General features: G+C 48.1%; 1 protein-coding gene across 1 annotated transcript in view; it reads left to right on the top strand.

The window, feature by feature from the left end:
- PPP5C (protein phosphatase 5 catalytic subunit) overlaps positions 1-22,446 on the top strand; it is a 37,433-nt gene that overhangs the window by 6,543 nt on the left and 8,444 nt on the right. Inside the window, exons 2-3 of the mRNA XM_031934753.1 lie at positions 15,590-15,737; positions 16,441-16,562. Of these exons, the coding sequence (XP_031790613.1) occupies positions 15,590-15,737; positions 16,441-16,562 (270 nt within the window). The remainder of the gene's footprint in view (positions 1-15,589; positions 15,738-16,440; positions 16,563-22,446) is intronic.

Genomic DNA, 22,446 nt, shown 5'->3' with positions numbered 1-22,446 from the left:
ACCCGGCTAATTTTTTGTATTTTTAGTAGAGATGGGGTTTCACCGTGATAGCCAGGATGGTCTCTATCTCCTGATCTCGTGATCCACCCGCCTCGGCCTCCCAAAGTGCTGGGATTACAGGCGTGAGTCACCGCATGCAGCCACTCACCCGGCTAATTTTTGTGTTTTCACTAGAGACGGGGTTTCACCACGTTGGCCAGGCTGGGCTTGAACTCCTGACCTCAGGTGATCCACCGGCCTCAGCCTCACAGAGTGCTGGGATTACAGGCGCGAGCTACCGTGCCCGGCCTTTTTGTTTGTTTTTTAACAGTCTCGCTCTGTCACCCAGGCTGGAGTGCAATGGTGAGATCTCGGCTTACTGCAGCCTCCACCTCCTGGGTTCAAGCAGTTTTCCTGCCTCACCTCCTGAGTAGCTGGAATTGCAGGCATGTGCTACCACGTCCAGCTAATTTTTGTATTTTTAGTAGAGACGGGGTTTCACCATGTTGGCCAGGCTGGTCTTGAACTCACGACTTCACATGGTCCACCCACCTCGGCCTCCCAAAGTGCTGGGATTACAGGCATGAGCCACCTCTTCTGACCTAGGTTGGACTTTTAAAAGCCTTTTGAAGCTGTAAAGCCAAACCAAATATTCACCATCAGACTCTGCCTATACCTTACAAATTAGGTGAATTCCTTTCTTCCCGAGATCCCAGAATATCTTGAGGTTCCTAGGCCTGTCAGAAAATGACTTTTTTTTTTTTTGAGACAGGTTCTTGCTCTGTCACCCAGGCTGGAGTGCAGTTGTGCAATCGTGGCTCACTTGCAGCCTCGACTCTCCGGGCCCAAGCGATACTCTCACCTCAGCCTCCCTAGTTGCTGGAACTACAGTCATGTGCCATGAAGCTCAGCTAATTTTTTTATTTTTTTGTAGAAATAGGGTTTCACCATGTTACCTAGGCTGGTCTCGAACTCCTGGGCTCAAGCAGTCTGCCTGCCTCAGCCTCCCAAAGTGCTGGGATTACAGGCTTGAGCCACCAGCAAAATAACAAAGTAACATTCCTTTTTTTTGAGACTGAGTCTTGGAGTCTCGCTGTGTCTCTATCACTCTGTCACCCAGGCTGGAGTGCGGTGGTGCAATCTTGGCTTACTGCAGCCTCCACCCCCAGGTTCAAGCAGTTCTCCTGCCTCAGCCTCCCTCAGCTGGGATTACAGGTATGCACCGACACACCCGGCTAATTTTTTTTTCTATTTTTAGTGGAGATGGGGTTTCACCATATTGGCCAGGCCGGTCTCGAACTCCTGACCTTGTGATCCACCTGCCTTGACCTCCCAAAGTGCTGGAATTACAGGCATGAGCCACCGTGCCTGGCCCATAACATTCTTTACTTACTGAAAGGTCAGGGACCTTGTAAGGGAACTATGTATGTAACAAACCAGGCCACTGTTTTTCCAGGTCGTTGGATTTATAAAGTCAATCCCAATCTTTGAAAGCAGTCAGGTCATATCTGAAAATATGCTATTCCAGTCAAAAAGCCTTGGTAAAATAACCAGTGTTTTCAGTGTGTCCTGTTACAAAAGGAAACAGAGTCTTATTGTTTTCTTATGCAAATAACTATATTGCCATAAAATATATTCATGAATAGTTTGTGAATTCTGGAGAAATCAGGTAGAGAGAAAGGTAAATGTTTCAATTTTGCTCACCAAAATATACTTTACCCAGCCAGGTGTGGTGGCTCACGCCTGTAATCCCAGCCCTTTGGAAAGCCAAGGCAGGAGAATCACTTGAGTCTAGGCATTCAAGACCAGCCTGGGCAACACAGTGAAACCCTGCCTCTATTAAAAGAAAGTTATTATTATGTTTTAAAGTAAAATGAAAAAGAAATATAACTGGACTTGTTGGTGCATGCCTGTAATCTCAGCTACTCGGGAGGCTGAGGCATGAGGAGAATTGCTTGAACCTGGGAGGCGGAGGTTGCAGTGAGCCAAGACTGCGACACTGCACTCCGGCCTGGGCAACAGTGAGACCCTGTCTCAAAAAATTAAAAAAAAAAATTTTGAAAAGAGGAATCAGCACTGTTTCAAACAAAAAGCCGGAAAAACCATTTCAGTCTTCTATCAGTTCAGGCCTATGAACAAGTAATTAATTCTTGCTCTACTTGATATTGTGTTCATGAACCATCATTTTTTTGTTAGAGTTCTGAAAGTTTTTACCTAGTTCAATGGTATAATCCCCAGAGTTATCAGAAACCAGTATTCAAGAATACTTATCATGGTCTTTTCTGTGAATTTCCTTGAAGAAGCAGCAAATTTTGACAGTAGCTGATTGTAAAATAATTTTTTTTTTTTTTTGAGATGGAGTCTCGCTCTGTCACCCAGGCTGGAGTACAGTGGCGTGATCTCAGCTCACTGCAATCTCTGCCTCCCAGGTTCAAGCAGTTCTCCTGACTCAGCCTCCCGAGTAGCTGGGACTATAGGCGCATGCTACCATGCCTGGCTGATTTTTGTATTTTTAGTAGAGATGGGGTTTCACCATGTTGGCCAGGATGGTCTCGACCTTCTGACCTTATGATCTGCCTGCCTCGGCCTCCCAGAGTGCTGGGATTACAGGCGTGAGCCACTGCGCCTGGCCTAGGCTTACCTTCTGTGAGCACCCATTTATCTTTAATTTTGTATCATGTAGATGATATACGAAAACATGTATAGACATAACTGTATGTAGACACAACATATAGCACACATGTTGTACACATGTATGTATCGACAGGTCACAGATGTCGAGGAGTTCTGTGTGAAACAGAATAGAGCTTTAGACCTGAGAGGAGCCTGTTTACCCACAATGCTTGGGGCTCCATGAGGATAAACAGAGGCTCCCTCATGTGATACCAAAGGTGGCAAGAGGAAGGAGGGATGGACAGAGGTACATCAAAGAACAAGACTTGGAGGAGCCAGTCAAGGAGATCTTGTTTTCCATAAAGCAATTAAGTTTTACATTATCCTTGGCAAAAATCATGTCAACAAGAAGAAAAGGGGATTGCGTATAGTTAGGAGTAGTTGAAGAAGAGAGGAAATCAGAAGCGTCAAAAAATATATATATATATACGTGTGTGTGTATGTGTGTGCATACATATGTAGCCAAATATCAGCTTTTAATTAAGTCAGCTTTTGACTGTAGAGCTCTTTAAAAACTTTTAATCAGGTTTTAGCCAGGCAGATAGCAAACGTTCGGCCAGATGCGGTGGCTCACACCTGTATTCCCAGTATTTTGGGAGACTGAGGCAGGAAGATCACTTGAGGCCAGAATCCTGGGCAATATGGCAAGACCTCTTCTCTAGTCTCAAAAAAATTTTTTTAAAGAAATAGCAAACCTACCTGTTTCTTGGCTTTCCCTTTTTGAAATTCACATCAAGGAGTTTAGTTTGGGAGGTGGGGCATATTTGTTTATTAGAGGTCTAGGATAATCATTATTTAAAGCTGTTTGTCTTTTGTAAATCTTATAGCAAAGTTCAGCAGACAGTTTGAGCATTTAAAGGGTTTTCTGGGGGAGTTTCCTAAAAAAAATAATAATTGTACCTTTCAAATCTCTTATGAGATTACAGCCAGGACAAACAGGAAGTAGGTCTCCATTAGATTTGTCTGGTTCGAAATCCTGCCTTTTCCAATTGTGTGCACAAATACATTAGGAATTTCAAAAGACCCTCACTTGGGCCATTGCACTTTGGGGTATCTCATGCCACTGGGTCCATTTACCTAGGTATTTGCAGGATGGAGCTCCGTAGGTATCAGACATAAATCCAGCTGGTGTTTTGGGGCCGGGGCAGGGGTGCTGTCCCTTAAGGCAAAGCTCAGTTTCAATGAGCAGTTTCCTATAATTTTATTTATTTATTTATTTATTTGAGATGGAGTCTCGCTCTGTCACCCAGCCTGGGGTGGCGCAATCTCAGCTCCCTGCAGCCTCCACCTCCTGGGTTCAAGCAACTCTCCTGCCTTGGTCTCCCAAGCAGCTGGGATTACAGGCGTGAGCCACCACGTCCAGCTACTCTTTGTGTTTTTAGTAGAAATGGGGTTTCATGATGTTGGCCAGGCTGGTTTTAGACTCCTGGCCTCAAGTGATCCACCCACCTCGGCCTCCCAAAGTTCTGAGATTACAAGCATGAGCCACCATACCCAGCTAATGTTTGTGTTTTGAGTAGAGGCGGGGTTTCACGTTGTTGGCCAGGCTGGTTTCAAACACCTGACCTCAAGTGATCCACCTGTCTCGGCCTCCCAAAGTGCTGGGATTACAGGCATGAGCTACCACACCCAGCCTCCTACAATTTTAGAATTTCCTTCTCAAAAGTGACCAAGGCCAGGACAGTATATTGGGTCAAGGGATGAGGTGTGCTGCTTTGTCAGTCTTCCAGGTGTCCGGTGAATCGTGTTCTTTTTTTTTTTTTTTTTTTTTTTTGAGACGGAGTCTCGCTGTGTCACCCAGGCTGGAGTGCAGTGGTGTGATCTCGGCTCACTGCCAGCTCTGCCTCCCGGGTTCACGCCATTCTCCTGCCTCAGCCTCCCAAGTAGCTGGGACTACAGGCACCCGCTACCACGCCTGGCTAATTTGTTTGTATTTTTAGTAGAGATGGGGTTTCACCGAGTTAGCCAGGATGGTCTCGAGATCCTGACCTCATGATCCAACCGCCTCGGCCTCCACAGTGCTGGGATTGCAGGTGTGAGCCACTGCACCCGGCCTGTGAATTGTGTTCTTATGTGTCTTGGAATCTCTTATCACCTTGTGGCAGCAGAGTGCTTCAGGTATCAGAGTGACCAGTCCCTTGTTCATACGTTTCCAGCTGAGCTAGAGTCCTTACTGGTCTTCTCCTAATGGGAGGCCTTTTAAGACTCCAACACGTCATGCATGGAAAAACGTCCCTATACCTCTGCAAAGTCTCTGGTTGCCTAAAGAATCCAGTGGGTCAGAGGGGTCTATTTTCTCTTCTCTTTGGGGCAAGAAGACTTACACTCATGCAGCTTAGTTGGAAGCAGCTGCAATTTAAAAAGCATGCTGTGTAATTTCAGCCCAGAAGTGCAGCCACTAGTGCCAGAATGCCAGGGCCATGACCTGGGCCTCCTGCTGTGAAGCAGTGGTGGAGAAGGCAGTTTCCTTTGTTCCCCCTGAAACCAGAGTCCCTTGCTTGTAGACAAAGATGGAAACCTTCCTTCTAGAAAAAGACAGGTAGAAAGAACCACTCAAATAAAGTCTAGACCTCACCTGACAAGAGAGGGGGTCCAGATTCAGGAGCACTCACCCTTTTGCCCCAGTGAGACCTGTGGAGCTGGAGGAACACAGTGGGTTTGTTCTGGTACTGAGCATCAAGTCCAGGGGCACCCAGTGTCCAAGGGGGTACCTCTGAATCCTGCTCACAGGGCCAGGAAACATTGACGTAACCAAAGAAACTGAGGCAGAATTAACATAGAGTTTATTTGGGCCAAGGTTGAGAGAATTGCAGCCCTGGAAGCACTTCAGGTTACCTTGGGAAGAGCACTGGAGAACAAGGGAGAGGCTTGAGGGTTTTTGGTTTATTTTTGGAGACAGAATCTCACTCTGTCACCCGGGCTGGAGTGCAGTGGCACCATCATTGCTCACTGCAGCCTCAAATTCCTGGGCCCAAGTGATCCTCCCACCTTAGCCTCCCAAGTAGCTGGGACTGCAGGTGCATGCCACCATGCCTGGCAATTTTTTTTCTTTATTGTAGAGATGGGGTCTTGCTGTGTTCCCCAGGATGATCTCGAACTGCTGGACTTCTGCCTCAGCCTCCCAAAGTGCTAGGATTACAGGTGTGAGGCACCATGCCTGGCCTGCTTGAGCTTTTAAAGCAAAAAAAGGACAAATGAGAAGAGGGATGATTATAAAAGATGTTTTTCAGGAAATATCATTGGTTTATAGAAATAACATTGATTAATAATTGCCCATCCATTGTGGAACTAGAGGGTGTGAGTTACGGTGTCTGTGGTTCGTGGCCGTCTAGAGTCCACATAGCACGTGGCTTCGGGGGATGAGTACTTCTCTGAAGTGAGGAGTGGGATGAGACTGCTGTCTTATTCCAGTGCCTCTCTGGGTCTGATCATTTAAAGGGGCTCACCAGATAATTTTTCTTTCTCATACCCACCCTTTTTGAAGGGACATTGGAATTGGCCACATTGCTGGGTCTGGGTCGTAGGCAGCCCTCTAATCTAGCAGATGCCTCCCCTCAGATCACTTCCATTCGGATAGGGTATGGTTACATAGGTGCGGGACTAGTGGGCTATTTTTACCACCAGGCTATATAACCGCATTCACTGTTAGCCCCAGTTTCGCCAGATGGTGTGAAAGCACAACCCACTCCCATCCGGCCCTTGGGAATTCTGACAGAAGGTTTAAAAACATAGTTAAGGTTTCTTAGGAATTATCCCTGCTTCCAGCACTGTAGGTATATACCCTTGGTGCTAGGACCACTACATCAGGTAGGGGAAAGAAAGAGAGAAATAAAATTTATAATTACTGTACCAGCGTATTTCTCCCTTGGCTAGAACTGCAGAGTCACCCCAACATCTTCCCCAACCCCTCTTCCCCAGATTCTGCATGTAATGTTGCAGCTCGGGGAGTTTGAGAAGATGCTGACAGTCTGACTGAAACAGGCAGGGATCAGAAGGCGGCCCACCAGGAGTGAGCTGGAGATGCCCGGTCTCTCTTGGGATGGGATTCAAAGGCTTAGGGAAATTGGAATGCATAAGTGGATTTGTCACTTAAAACCCACTCACCCACACTGGAGGGTCCAGAGAACACACCTTTTACCAATACTTTGAGAAGCAGATTTGTGAGGGGGCCCCAGCATCCCTGGTTGCCCCTCTCTGCAGGCTGGACCTTACGGTGGGAACCACAGTCACTTAGCTGTAAAACTTACATGCAGTGGGAACAATTAGATCCGGGAGAGGCAGGGGCCAAGTGTCAGCACTCAGCTGCTGAAGGCGAGATGTCTGTCAGGAACACAGAAGGAAATCCACCATTAGAATAATCTGACTGTTGCGCCTCAGTCAGAATAAGGGCTTATAGAGGGCCTGGTGATCAATGGAGTTTTAGCTCAGGTCCGACTCTCAGTGGGTTGAGTGGGTCCCTGGACCCCTCCTGTGGTTACTTCCCCTGTTCCAGCTGCACAGTTGGAATAAGTGTACTCAGCAGCTGGCGGAAAATCCCCACGTGGGTTCCCTAAGCTGTGGAGTAAGAGCCGTTATGGTGGGAAAGGCTAAATGGAAGCCATAGAGCTGCCTCTACCTAGGAAAATTGTAAATCAAAAACAGCAGCACATCCCTGGAGATTGTAGAGATTAGTGCCACCATCAAAGACTTGAAAGATGCGGGGGCGGAGATCTTTACCATGTCCCCACTCTGCTCTCCTGTTTGGCCTGTGCAGAAGACGGCTGCATCCTGGAGAATGGCAGGGGATTATCGTAAGCTCAGCAGGTGGTGACCTCAGTTGCAGCTGCTATACTGTGCGGTTTCATTGCTCGAGCAGGTGAACGCATCTCCTGGACCTGCCGTGCAGCTTCTGACATGGCAGGTGTCCCTTCTCCATCCCTGTCTGTGAGACCCACCAGAAGCAGTTTGCTTTCAGTTGGCAAGGCCAGCGCCACACCCTCGCTGCCTGCCTCCAGGACGTATCCGTCCTTCAGCCCTGGGTCACAGTTTCCCTCACAGGGATCTTTGCTTTTTAAAACATTGTTTATGAAAATTGTTATTAATTTGCTATATTTTTGTTTTAATAGCTTTTGGGGTACATGTGGTTTTAGTGACATGGATGAATTGTGTAGTGGCAAAGTCTGAGATTTTAGTGCACCCGTCACCCGAGTACCGTACACTGCACCCAGAACATAGATTTTTACCCCTCACCTTCTCCCACCCTCCCCCTGCTGAGTCTCCAGTTTCCGTTATACCACTCTGTATGCCTTGCTTACCCATAGCTTAGCTCCCACTTACAAATGAGAACATACAGTATTTGATTTTCCATTAGTGAGTTATTTCACGTAGAATAATGGCCTCCAACTCCATCCAAGTCTACAAAAGACATTATTTTGCTCTTGTTTTTGGTAGGGTAGTATTCCTTCGTGGAGATACTGATCACGCTTCCCTTCTGCAAGCTATCACACTGGTCCACGACACTGATGACATTTTACTAATTGGACCTAGTGAGCATGAAGCAGCTACTCTGTACTTATTGGTAAGACAGTGTGGAGTGAGGCAATTCTCCTAATAAACACCCTCTCATGTATATCTGCATGCATAGGTACAGTCATGCATTGCTTAACAACAGGTACTTTTTGAGAAATGTGTTGTTAGGTGATTTCATTGTGTGAGCACCATAGAGTGTGCTTACACAAACCTGGATGTTACATACACACCTAGGTTAGGTGGCATGGCCGAGTGCTCCTAGGCTACACGCCTGTATAGCATGTTACTGTGCTGAGTGCTGCAGCAACTATAGCACAACGGTAAGTATTTGTGCATCTGAACGTAGAACGGGGATAAAATAGGGCCAGGCGCGGTGGCGCATGCCTGTAATCCCAGCACTTTAGGAGGCCAGGGTGGGTGGATCACAAGGTCAGGAGATTGAGACCATCCTGGCTAACACGGTGAAACCCTGTCTCTACTAAAAATACAAAAAATTAGCCGGGTGTAGTGGCGAGCACCTGTAGTCCCAGCTACTCTGGAGGCTGAGGCAGGAGAATGGCATGAACCTGGGAGGCGGAGCTTGCAGTGAGCCAAGATCACTCCACTGCAGTCCAGCCTGGGCAACAGAGCGAGACTCTGTCTCAAAAAAAAAAAAAAGATGAAATAGGCCAGACACGGTGGTTCATGCCTGTAATCCCAGCACTTTGGGAGTCTGAGGCAGGCAGATCACAAGTTCAGGAATTCAGGACCAGCCTGGCCAACATGGTGAAATCCCATCTCTACTAAAAATACAAAAATTAACCAGGCGTGGTGGCGGGCGCCTGTAATCCCAGCTACTTGGGAGGCTGAGTCAGGAGAATTGCTTGAACTTGGGAGGCAGAGGTTGCAGTGAGCCAAGATCAAGCCATTGCACTCCAGCCTGGGCAACAGAGCAAGATTCCATCTCAAAAAAAAAAAAAAAGGATAAAAAGAAAGAAAAAGATAAAATCTAGTATACCTGTTGAGGGCACTTACCATGAATAGAGCTTGTAGGACTGGAAATGTCTCTGGGTGAGTCAGTGAGTGAGTGGTGAGTGAATGTAAGGTTAGGACAGTACTGTATGTGTCTGTAGGCTTCATAAACACTGTACACTAGATTCTACTAAAATTTATTTTTAAAAAGTTTTGGTTCTTCAATAATAAATTAACCTAGTTTACTGTAACTTACTTTATAAACTTTTTAATTTTTTAAAACTTTCTCACTTTTTTGTAATAACACTTAGCTTAAAACACAGATGTACAGCTGTACAGAAATATTTATATCCTTATTCTGTAAGTTCTGTTGAAAAAAACATTTCTTCTGCTTTTTAAACTTTTTTGTTAAAAACGAAGACACGAACACAGACATTAGCCTAGGCCTACACAGGGTCAGGAGATCAATATCGCTCTCTCCCATCTCCACACCCCGTCCCACTGGAAGGTCCTCTGGGGCTGTCATACGCGTGGAGCTGTCAGCTAGGGTGACAGTGCCTTCTGGATAGCCCTGAAGGACCTGTGTGAGGCCCTTGAGAAGGTGGTGTTGTTTTCAGAAAAATGTCCATGGTGGTTTGCTTGGCTTCTGTTTTCATCATGGATTTGTGTGATTCATGGCGTTGCGCTAAGACACTCCTATAGCTGCGCTGTCACCAGGCCGTAGGACTATTTTCAGCATGTTTATCTTCTGGGACCACACTCGTATATGCGGGCCACTGTTGACTGAAACGTCATTATACAGTGAAGGGGTGGCCTGCCCCTCCACACCTGTGGGTGCTTCTCGTTAGGTGGGACGAGAGACTTGAGAAAAAAATAAAGACACAGAGACAAGGTATAGAGAAAGAAAAGCGGGGCCCAGGGGGCCAGTGCTGTGTTTTCAGAGGACCCACACTGGCACCGGCCTCTGAGTTCCCTTAGTATTTATTGATAATTATCTTTACCATCTAAAAGATAAGGGAGTAGCTAGAAAATAGGATCATTGTAGGGAGGAAATCAGCAGTAAGACATAAGAACAAAAATCCCTGTAACATGAATAAGTTAAAAGGAAAATGCTGTGCCTTGAGATGTATATGCGAACATTTCCATAAACCTTTTAGCAGTATTGCTCCAGCAAGCCCCACCTTATTCCTAAAGGCGGTTTTCTCCTTGCTCAGTAAACAAAGGACACAATGGGTTTTACACCGAGATGTTCCATTGCCCAGGGACGGGCAGGATTTTTAACCAGCAAGCTGCCTTCAGGTACTTGTTTAACAAAGACATATCCTGCACAGCCCAATATCCATTAAACCTTGAGTCACCACACCACATGTCTCTTGCAAGAACAAAGTTGGGGGTAGGGTCACAGATTAACAGCATTTCAAATACAGAACTAAATGGAGTCTCTTATGTTTACTTCCTTCTATATAGACACAGTAACAGGCTGATCTCTTTTCCCCACAATACAGCTCATGACTGTATATGTGTCTCTCACTCTGTCGCCCAGACTGGCGTGCAGTGGCGCGATCTCAGCTCACTGCAAGCTCCGCCTCCCGGGTTCACGCCATTCTCCTGCCTGAGCCTCCCAAGTAGTGGAGACTACAGGTGCCCGCCACCTCACCCGGCTAATTTTTTTTTGTTTTTTTAGTAGAGATGGGGTTTCACCGAGTTAACCAGGATGGTCTCGATCTCCTGACCTCATGATCCACCCGCCTCGGCCTCCCAAAGTGCTGGGATTACAGGTGTGAGCCACCGTGCCCGGCCTGTGTGTGTGTCTCTCTCTCTCACTGGTTCTGTCTCTCTGGAGAACCCTGACTCGCATGATGGATCTGCCCCTCATTGGGTCCTTTTCCAGAAGACACGCCTGTGTTCTTCTTTCCTGTCTATGCTTGGAACTTGGGTGCAGACTTAGGCCAGATCTGGGGACTCCTTCTGCACTCCCTAGCCCTTCCTGGGATCTCCTGGTTTTTGTTCCATGGCTTTGGGTTCCTTCCAGCAGAGTCCAGCACAGTTAGAAATGCGTGTTGCCTTGCAAGCGAATACTGGTGCCTGTACATCTGCAGCATGGATCTGTGAAAGTAACAGGAATCGTCACAACCGCTGTTTAATCCAGCACTCGCCATGGCCCAGGTCGTGACCTTCATGCAGTAATAACTCATTTCATCTTCACAGCTATCCTGCACAATGGAGACTTTCTTTATCCCTGGTTTATAGGTGAGGAAACCAAGGCCCAGAGGGTAGTTCCCTCCATGAGGTTGCACAGCCAGGAGGTGACAGCTCTGTCCCAGAGTCAGGCCGTAAGCAGGGCATGCGCAGCGGGTCCGAGTTTCTCGGCACAGCACTCACCCTTAGTTCAGGCAGTGCACCTTGGTGCTCTCTCCTCTGACTTATTATCCAGAGAATGCTGGGTGTAACTTGCCAGACTCATTCACCAGAAACTAACCCCATAGGGTGAAAACCCTCATGTCAGGCTTCAGGCTGTCACTGGGCAGCGGCATTTCCTGCCCTGGAAACCTGACTTCCCCCAGCTGCCTGCATGCCTCAGGTGGGCACGGCTCCCGCCTGGGCTGCAGCTCATTGTCTGCATGTTGGAGATACTCAGAATGCCCTGTTACACTTTGTACTGTGGGTCCACTCCACGAGGGATCTTGATGCTGCTCTATCATCCCTCACCCTCAGTTTTAAAAGCCAAGCAGTTCTGAAGAACAGTTCTGCTAAGTTTGGGCAACTCATTCAGTGGCAAAACCTGACCTGAACTACTAAGAAGCTGCTGGTGGTCTTGATTACTCTCCAGTGGCATGTCTGGAGGTTTTGCTGCAGAAATGGCCATGTATGTGTGCGTGTGATTGCTAGGTACTGCCCTGGACCTGCTGGGGGTGTCCTGTGCTAGAGCATGTACACCAAATCGTGGGGTTTTTTTTGTTTTGTTTTGTTTTGTTTTGGGTTTTTTTTTGAGACAGAATCTCACTGTGTTACCCAGGCTGGAGTGCGATGGCACGATCATGGCTCACTGCGGCCTTACCTGGGCTCAAGCAATCTTTCCGCCTCTGCCCCCCAAAGTAGCTGGGACTACAGGCATGCACCACCACACCTGGCTAACTTTTTGTTTTTGTATTTTTTTCTAGAGACAGGACTCACTATGTAGTCCAGGTTGGTCTTGAACTCCTGAGCTCAAGTGATCCTCCTATCTCAGCCTCCCACAGTGCTGGGATTTTAGGCATGAGCCACCGCACCTGACCATCCACCAAGTCACTTTACTAAAATCCAAAAACATTCCCAATCCCCAAATACAGGCAGCCCCCAGGGCTTCTTCGGGGATTGTAAACCCGTGTTACCATTTCACCAGCTCCAGACATCATTACCCATGAGTATTCGTCACTGAAGGTAATGCTTTTAGAAACAGCTTGTTTACTTAGCACTGTGGATTCACATGCAGTTGTAAGAAGTAATGTAGAAATCCCAGTTTTCCCTAAAAGTATATCTGGCATAACTACATGAATATCACAGTCAGAATACTGACCTTGATACACTCCAAATGCCACTTCTTTAGAAAAGAACAGTTCCGTGTGAAGTTCTGACCCCGTGGGCCTTCGGGAGCTGAGTCCCCTCCGGTCCGGAGTGAATGATCTTCCATAGGAGCAGAAGCCCAGCGGGGCATCTTCACTGTCCAGCTAGACCTCGCACGTCGCAGCAGCTGCAGTAGCAGCGGGCCTTGGGATGAGCACTTGCCTGCTGCCGCCTGGCATTAAGTTCTCACGACAGCCCTCCGGGGGTGCTGGCACCACCCCTACTTTCTAGAAACTGAGGGAGGCTTAAGACGTGAGGCCGCCTGCCCTGGCAGACTTGGATTCAGACCCAGGAGGCGTAGTCCCAGGGCCCGCGCTCATAACCACTGCCCCACGCTGCCTCCCTGGAGGGCATGCAGTGTGCCCTGGGGACGAGAGGCCTAAGCAGGGAGGGGAGGTGGCAGAAGGGGAGCCCCTCCCAGCGTGCATGGCGGAAATCAGGAGCCTGGACTTGGGCACAGGTTAGCCTGGGAGAGAAGGGAATCCTGGCTTCTGGGTGGGCAACTTCACCTCCCCGGGCCTTGGTTTTCTGTCTGTCAGATGAGGATTGTGAAAACACTGCCATGTAGAGGTGCAGGGAGGATAAATGAGCAAGTGAATTGCTCACAGGGTATTAGGCGCATAGTCAGTACTCCAGAAGTGAGCTGTGTATTATTACTGCTTCCACTGCCCCTGTTGCTATTCCCACTCCCTTTCTCCTGCCTGCACTGTCATTGTTTGCCTTCATCTTCCTTCCCAGCCCGCCCACCCCCAGAGAATAGGAGACTGGTGGGGAGGAAATGCTCAGTCACTCATTCATTTGTTTGGAGAAAGAAGAGAAGGGAGATTCATTCACTGCTGCAAGCACAGCTATTTCTGAGCCTCAGCCCTGCCCTCACAGGGCCCCCTTCCAGTGCGGTGGACAGAACGGTTCCCAGCAGGGCTCATGGCTGGAACAAGGGAGCCCAGGGACCTTTAGGAGCCCAGAGAAGGTGCCTGACCCAGCCTCTGGGACTTCCTAGAGGAGGGGATAATGGGGTTGACACCTGGAGGAGGAGGTGGAGGTGCGAATGAGGTGCTCTGGGCAGAGGCAGCCTGCACAAAGGCCTGGAGCCAGCACGCTGGGGACATGAGTGGTCTGGCTGGGAGGTATAGAGGGTGGTGGGAGGAGCCGCATGGGCCAGGCCACATGCTGATTTGGACACCAGCCGGGTGTGCGCACATAACCGCTCCCCATTGGGAAGGATGCCAGGGGCTGCCTGGTGCTGTCTTCCTCCCCTGCCTTACACCCACCCACAGCCCAGGTGGAGCTGCCTGGCAGGGTGCCCTGGGCCTGCCCAGACAGGGAGGAGGCCGTGGCCTGCTGGGCGTGGGCTCTTCTCACCCCGCTTGACACGCACACCTGTTCCCAGCGTGGATGAACCTCACCCCTCACCTCTGTCACACCAACCTGCAGGGCACACCAACTGAGCCACAGAGGCAGACTCACCTGCCTGAGGTCACCCAACTCATGACCTGCAGAGCTGGGATTTGAACCCAGTGTCTGGGATCTGTGACCCTCAGTGGGTGTCTCTGCGGAGGTTTCTGACTCACGCTGCCAGGCTTTCCACCAGAGGCCACCCCTGCTCCTTGAGGGCCGGCCCTGGGGCCTCCCAGTCTGTCCTCTGGCACAGGAGCTGTAGGGGTCCGCTCCTGGGGAGGCTAAGGCTGGTGGGCAGGTCAGACAGGGTCTACATGACTAAACTGAGACTCAGAGAGGTGAAGTCACTTGCCCAAAGTCACACGGCAAGTAAGTAGCAGAGCCAGGATCCAAATCCAGCTCCCAAATCCAGTCTGCTTTTCAGGTTAGAAGATCCGAGTTTGCAGGAATCGGAGTAAATAAGATGGGGAGACGGGAGGGGATAGGGCTCCCTTCACTGGGAACTTGCTCTGTCCCAAAGCCGAACGCCCCACGCCTATCGTCTGATCAAGTCATCAGCGCAGCAGCCCCAGAACGGGGACGGTGAAGAGCAGTGGGCGCCCACGTGGAGTTTCCTTTCACCTGGCACCACTGTGCAGGGTTCACAAGCATTCACCCGTGCAGCTCTCACAGTGGCCTTCTGAGCGAGATACGGTTCTCAGTCCCACCTCAGAGGGAAACTGAGCCACAGAGGCAGACTCACCTGCCTGAGGTCACCCAACTCATGACCTGCAGAGCTGGGATTTGAACCCAGTGTCTGGGATCTGTGACCCTCAGTTCCTCTCTTTAGTGGACAAAACAGGGAAATCCTTTGTCCCGGGCCTCCCCAGAGGGTGAGCGAAGGAAGTAACAGCACTCGGTGCTGCTGCTCGCCTGCCCCTGCTGCTTGCCAGGCCTTATGTGTTACTTATTCCTTCCCACAGCCCTGGCAGGGGAGCCCTGTATCACCTCCCTGTTAGAGATGAGGTAACCTGAGCTTGGGGAGCCCATGTCGTCCAGCAAGTCATTGGCCCTTTGCGTGAGTCTGGGCTGTTCCTGTGACTGTAGACCCGGCCAGGCCCTTCCTCTCATGCTCCTGCCGCCTTGGCAGTCACGATAGTAGCATCAGGATGTGTGCTTGGGACGCCGCTCGCCCCACAGGGATTCTCACAGGGCACCCAAAGCTGAGCCCATAACCCTCAGACAGGCAGTTGTTTGATTTTAGCGCACTCTTGGCTAAGATTGATGAAGTGCACCCGTGCGGCAGCTTTGCTGTGCCCAGTTTTGGGGTGCAGAAACCAAGGCTCAGAGGTTAAACATGTCCAGGGTTGCACCGTCAGCACCTGGCGCCCAGGCGGTCTGACTTCCGTGTTCATGGAACCCAGGGCTGGGCAGCCTGGGGGCAGCCACTGTGCCCCCACCTCAGCCTCAGTGTGCACACCCCTTCCCTCCCCACCAGGTGGTCAAGGTGAAGCCCCACGACAAGGACGCCAAAATGAAATACCAGGAGTGCAACAAGATTGTGAAGCAGAAGGCCTTTGAGCGGGCCATCGCAGGCGACGAGCACAAGCGCTCCGTGGTAGACTCGCTGGACATCGAGAGCATGAGTGAGTCGGGCCCGGGCGCCCCATGCTCCAGCCCAGAACATTCCACGCGGGCCCTCTTCATTCCCTGGGGGTGGGGGTGGGCTCAGGGGTGGCCCCTTGTTCTGTCCCCAGCCTGCTGTCTGTCGCTCCTCTGCCTGTGTTCCAGGGCACTTCATCCACAGCCCAAAGCTAGGCCTCACGCTTCCCAGTGAGCGAGACTGGGGAGCCGCGGACCCACTGCCGGTTCACGGGCCCTCCCTCCGGGTAGTAGCACAGGCCCCACAGGCTGTGTCTGATTCACCTCTAGGTGCTGAGAAGATCCAAGTGATTGTTCTGGATCATCCCACAGATGATTATTGAGCATCTCCTATGTGCCAGGCACTGTCCTAGGCACTGGGGTACAGCTGTGAACAAAGCCCTCCCTGTCCTCATGGAGCTGATATTCTAGGAGGGAGATAAGATGATGAACAAGTCACGAAATGAGTAGTGCTAAGTGCCATAAAACTGAATAGGGTAAAAGGGGGTGGGTGAAGGAAGAGAGGGCGGTCAGGAAGAGGCCTCTGGGCCAGACCTGACCCAGGAGGGGACTCTTCACTTGCTCCGTCCCTCTCTCGACCTGTGTGTCCAGAGCCAGGTTTGCCCCATCCCTGGGAGCGAAACCTCTTCCCCACTCACAGTGGCTGTGGTCACTGACTCTCGTGTCCCCCCCTCGTTCACACCCCAGCCATTGAGGATGAGTACAGCGGACCCAAGCTTGAGGATGGCAAAGTGACAATCACTTTCATGAAGGAGCTCATGCAGTGGTACAAGGACCAGAAAAAACTGCACCGGAAATGCGCCTACCAGGTAATGCACCTGTCAGGTACCGGGCACCCAGGAACCCTTGGATGGCATCACAGTGCTGCCAGCCGTGGGCACTGAGCAAAACGACAGGGGAGGGCGGCCACGACAGCCAACACTGAGCGGGAGTCGTGTGCCAGACACTGTGCCGAGGACTTCCCACAGAATCTCATCTCATCCCACAGCAGCTTGGGGCGGTGGCAGGCAGTGCCGTTTGACAGATGCAGGGACAAAGGGCCAGAGAGGTCAGGGTGAAAGGTGAAGAAGCAGCGGAGTCTGTTGCTTGGAGTTCTCATCCCAGGCTCTTGGGCGGCTGTGGCTGCTGGTTGTTGCAGGCTGTTTGGGACCTGATGGTGGCTCCTAGTCCTGAGACCACCCCCTCCTCCGACCCAGGAGGGCAGCTGGCCACAGGGTGTTAACTGGTTGAGTGAGACTCGGGCTCTGGTATCCCATCTGGACAAGGCCCCCTGCCCTGACCTATCAGGGACCTTACCATAATTTTGGGGATCTGCCAAGATCCACCACCTCCTGGGTTGGTTGTGAGGATGCCGGACTTCTTGTGAGTCAGGTTGACAGGCAGGTGATTCTTACAGAGTGTGCAGGCCATGTGGGAAGCTGCCACTTGATAGATCCTAGAGAGCCAGGCGGCCTGGGTTCAAATCTCTGCCTTCCCACATACTAGCTGTGTGCCTGTGGGCAGATAGCTTCACTTCTCTGTACTTTGATTTCCTCCCCTGTACAGTACAGATAATCATATCGTCTCCACCAAGGGCTGTGGTAAGGAGTAACTGTGTGTAATCCACATCATTGCTTCAAATAATGCCTAGCACATGGTTAGTGCTCTGTGTGGGTTAGCTGTTGATGATCGCGTTGTTAAAGGTAAGAGAGGAGGAGGAATGTCCACATTCCTGGTTGTACTTTTAATTGAAGTATAATTAACGCACAATAAAATACACAAATCTTAAGTGTCCAGTTACATGAGTTTTTATAGTTTTATGTGCCCACTGCCCAAACAAGTTACAGAACATTTCCATCAACCAGAAAGCTCCCTTTGACCCCTTTCTAGGCAGCCCTAACTCCCGTCCCAGGGACAACCACCGATCTGAGTTTTCACCACTGTAAATTAATTCTGCCTGGTTTTGAATTTCATGTCAATGTCAAATGGACTTAGAACAGTTAGTGTCTCTTCTTTCATGTGACACGGTGTGTGGGAATCATACATGGATGTTGTGTGCATCAGTAGCTCAAGTCCTCCGTTGTCTGAACAGCCCATGATTTGTTTATGCAGTCTTTTGAGAGACATTTAGGTTATTTCTACTTTGTAGCTTTTATAAGTATAAGCCACTATGGACTTTCTTGGACAGGTCTTTTTGTGAACATGTTTTCATTGTTCATGTTGAATTTCTCTATTGATTGTCTTTTTTGTTTCGTTGATTTTTTCATTCATTATTCTCTATGCATGCTTGAGGCTTAATTTGCTTTCTTCTGGCTTCTGAAGATGAACTTTAGTGCTGTTAATTTTACCTGTTTTCTTCTAAGCAAAGCACTTAAAACTAAATTTCCTTCCAGGCAGTGCGTTAGCTGCGTCCCATGAATTTTGATATGTCATATTTTCGTTATCATTGACTTAGAATTTTTTTCTAATTGTCTTTATGGTTTCTGATTTTGTCCATAGGTTATTGAGAAGGGTATTGTTTAACTCCCAAATATTTGGGGACTTCTAGATGTTACTGTTACTGATTTCTAATTTGGTCAGACAACACACTCTGGATGATTCCATTGGGGCTATTTTTAGATCTGTCTTGGCACGCATGCAGTATGTACTGGAAAATAGTGTGTATTTTGCAGTCATTAGTCATAGGGCTCTATAAATGTCAATTAGTTCAAGATGGTTGAGACTGCTGTTAAAAATCTTTTGTAGCCTATTTTTTTCTAATTGCTCAATCATTTATTGGGGGGGCTGTTAAAAGCTCTGACTGTACTTGTGGATTTGCCTATTTCTCCCTATAATTCTCAGGTTTTTACTTCCTGTATTTTGAAATTTTTATTAGGTACACAGTTGGGATTGTTATGCTTTCTTGATGAATTGACTCATTATGATGAAGTGACTTTGGTACTTTTTGGCTTGAAATCCATTAAACCAGATTTTTACACTTAATATTTGCATGCTATAACTTTTCTACCCTTTTGTATTTAACCCATTGGTATCTTTATGTTTAAAATGTTTTTCTTATAAACAGCATATACCTGGGTCTTGCCTTTTTATCCAGTTGGACAATCTTACTTTTTTTTTTTTTTTGAGATAGAATTTCGCTCTTGTTGCCTAGGTTGCAGGATCTCAGCTCACTGCAACCTCTGCCTCCCGGGTTCACACCATTCTCCTGCCTCAGCCTCCCGAGTAGCTGGGACTACAGGTGTGTGCCACCACACCCAGCTAACTTCTGTATTTTTAGTAGAGATGGGGTTGTACCACATTGGCCAGGATGATCTCGATCTCTTGACCTCATGATCCACCCGCCTCAGCCTCCCAAAGTGCTGGAATTACAGGCGTGAGCCACCATGCCTGGCCTCATTTTTGTATTTTTAATAGAGACAGGGTTTCACCGTGTTGGTCAGGTTGGTCTCAAACTCCTGACCTCAGATAATCCACCCGCCTCGGCCTCCTAAATTGCTGGGATTACAGATGTGAGCCACCATTCCCGGCCAATCTTTACCTGTTAATTGTAGTGTTTAGTTCATTTATATTTAACTATCAGCAATCATATGATTGCATTTCAATCTACTGTCTAGATATCTCTCTTCTATATGTCCCATTTGTTTTTTTTTTTTTTTTTTTCCCATTTCTCCTTCTTTGACTTTCTTCTGTGTGAATCAGGAATCTTTTAGCATTTCATTTTATCTGTTTTATTGAAATTTTTGTTATACTTTTGAACGTGTGTGGCGCGGGGTGGAGTGTTCAGTGGTTGCTCTAGAGCAGCCCTTCTCAGCTGAGGCTCTATTGAAAGAATTAAGCCCTAACTCCCTTAGGCATCCATTGTATCCGCAGTGAATTAACTTCTCTCCTGTGAATCTGTGTGCTCTCCTTGAGGGAACTGAGCAGGTATCACAGGAAATATTTTTTGTGAGGCGTGATCGTTTCCCGGAACCCTGGATGAAAAAGGCTGCTCCAGAGATTACAATGTGTAACTTTAACTTGTCCTGTTCTACTTTCAAATAATAATATGATACTTAATGGACAATATAAGAATCTTACGGCCTGAGGCAGTGGCTCATGCCTATAATCCCAGCAGTTTTGGGGGCCGAGGCAGGTGAATCACTTGGGGTCAGGAGTTCCAGACCAGCCTGGCCAACATGGCAAAAACCCCATGTCTACAACCCTGTCTCTACTAAAAATACAAAAATTAGCCAGGCATGGTGGTATACACTTTTCATCCCAGCTGCTCAGAAGGCTGAGGCAGGAGAATCACTTGAACCTAGGAAGCGGAGGTTGCAGTGAGCCAAGATCGTGCCACTGCACTCCAGCCTGGGCAACAGAGCAAGACTCCATCTCAAAAGAAAAAAAAAAGAATCTTACAATATTGTGATTCCTTTTATTTTCTCCCAGCCTTTGTGCTCTTGTCATGCTTATGCATCTGCTATAAATACATTGTTGTCATTTCCTTAAATAGACACTAGTCTTCTAAAGAAACATATGTATGAATACACGGAAAATGTCTTTTATATTTACCCTTTCTCTTACTCCTTGCTTCTTCCATATGTGGGTTTCTATCTGGTATCATGCCCCTTCTGCCTGAGTACTTTTAGCATTTCTTACAGTGTACATCTGCTGTAGACTAATTCTCTCAGCTTTGGTCTTCCTGAAAATGTTTTTATTTTGTCTTCATTTTTAGGGGTATCTTTGCTGGATGTAGAATTCTAGGTTGACATTGTTTCTTTCAGTGCTTTAAATGTATGTGTGTGTGTGTGTGTGTGTGTGTGTGTGTGTGTGTGTGTGTGTGTTTTTCCATTGCCTTTTGACCTCCATTGTTTCTGTGAGAACTCAGCAATCATTCATATCTTTGTTCCTTATAGTCTGTTTTTTTCTTCACTGGTTTTAAGATTTTATCTTTGGTCTTTAGTAGTTTGACTATGATGGGCTTTGATGTGCTTTTTTTTTGCATCTATCCTGTATTCACTGAGCCTTTTTGCTCTGTGGGTTAATATCTTTCATTAGTTTTGGAAAGTTCTTAGCCATTATCTCTTCTTATGTTTCTTCCCATTTCTACTCTCCTCTGTCTGGAAAGCTAATAACATGCTTTTTAGACCATTTGATACGATTCCTTAGATTTTAATGAGTTGAATTTTTAAATTCTTTTCACGATTTTTCCTCTGTGTATTTCAGTTTGGGTAACTTCAGTTGTCCTTATGTTCACTGATTCTTCGTAACTGCTGTTAAGCCCAACAAATGAATTATTTATTTCTTATATTGTATTTTTTAATGGTGGCATTTTCATTTAGTTGTGTTTTTTTTTAATAGACTTTTCTTCTCTGTGTCTCATGTGTTCATGCATATTGTCCACCTTTTCCACCAAGTCCTTTCACACGTTTACCATGGTTATCTTAATTAAAGTCTCTGGTAGTTCCATCATCTGGTTCATCTCTGAGTCTGCTCTGTTACCAGTTCATCGTGTGTCTTATAATTTTATTGTATGCCAGGCATTTTGTATAAAAGAACATTAGAGACTGAGGTAAATAAAGATTTTCCTCAGAAAATGGCACACCTAAGCTGGGCACCGTGGCTCAGGCCTGTAATCCTAGCACTTTGGGAGGCCGAGGTGTGCAGATTGCTTGAGCCCAGGAATTCAAGACCAGCCTGGGCAACTTGGAGAAACCCCATCTCTACAAAAAAAAAAAAAAAAAAAATTAGCCAGGCATGGTGGTTGGCACCTCTAGTCCTGGCTACTTGGGAGGCTGAGAGGGGAGGATCATCTGAGCCTGGGAGGTTGAGGCTGCAGTGAACTGTGATCAAGCTACTGCACTCCAGCCTGGGTGACAGAGTGAGACCCTGTCTTAAAACAAATAAACAAGAAAACGGCACACATTTCTTCTGTTGAGCCACAAGAGGGAGGGGCTGTGTGAACCTCATCTGCAGTTTAGGGGCAACTTTTGTTGGAGTTTCTTTACCACTGGCTTTAAATGTGTTCAGAGTAGAATTAGGAGTTTCCCTTCAGCAGACCTTGGGATCTTAGCCCTGGCAGAATTCCAGGGATGTCTTTATGTTTTAAAGTCGCCAGGTTTTGGAACTGTGGGAGACCTCTGGTATTCAGCCCTGCCGTCAGACTACTGTGGGGCCGCTGGGGTGTTCGCTGCTCTCCAGTCTCACCCCTCTTCTGTACCTCAGGAGGTTTCTCTCCACCTCACTTCCTCGTGCCCAACCTTCCATGAAGCCCGTGTGAGGGAGTTGGCGGGGGCAGAGGCGGGCTGTGCTGGGGCTCCCTGGAGTCCTCATCTGTCACGCCAGCCCCTACATGGTCATGAACTTCCACTCATTTCCCCTCACGCGCAGCCCCAGGGCATCCCGCCCTCCCGCCAAGCACCAGGATGAAAGCTGTGGGCTCCTTCCCCGAGGAAAGGCTCGTCCTGTCTGCATTTTGATTAATTTAGGTCCCTTTGCATTGCCAGCCCTCAGATGGCTTTCAATCTGATTTTGTTGCTTGCTTGGCTTGTTTTCATCTTTAGGGCGAGACAGTCTTTTGTAGCTTTTCTGCCTTCTGACTGGAAGTGGGTGCCTCCTGCATTTTCTTAACACCTTTTCCCCAGCTTATTTTGGAAACTGTTAAACCTACAGAGAGCTGAAAGAACAGTACAGTTAACATCTATCTACCCTTCACCCACATTCACCACTTGTGAA

This window comes from Piliocolobus tephrosceles, chromosome 21 (assembly GCF_002776525.5).
Source record: "Piliocolobus tephrosceles isolate RC106 chromosome 21, ASM277652v3, whole genome shotgun sequence".
NCBI classification, from domain to species: domain Eukaryota; kingdom Metazoa; phylum Chordata; class Mammalia; order Primates; family Cercopithecidae; genus Piliocolobus; species Piliocolobus tephrosceles.
The sequence above is the reverse complement of the archived record's forward strand: the minus strand, read 5'-3'. Positions and strand labels throughout refer to the sequence as shown.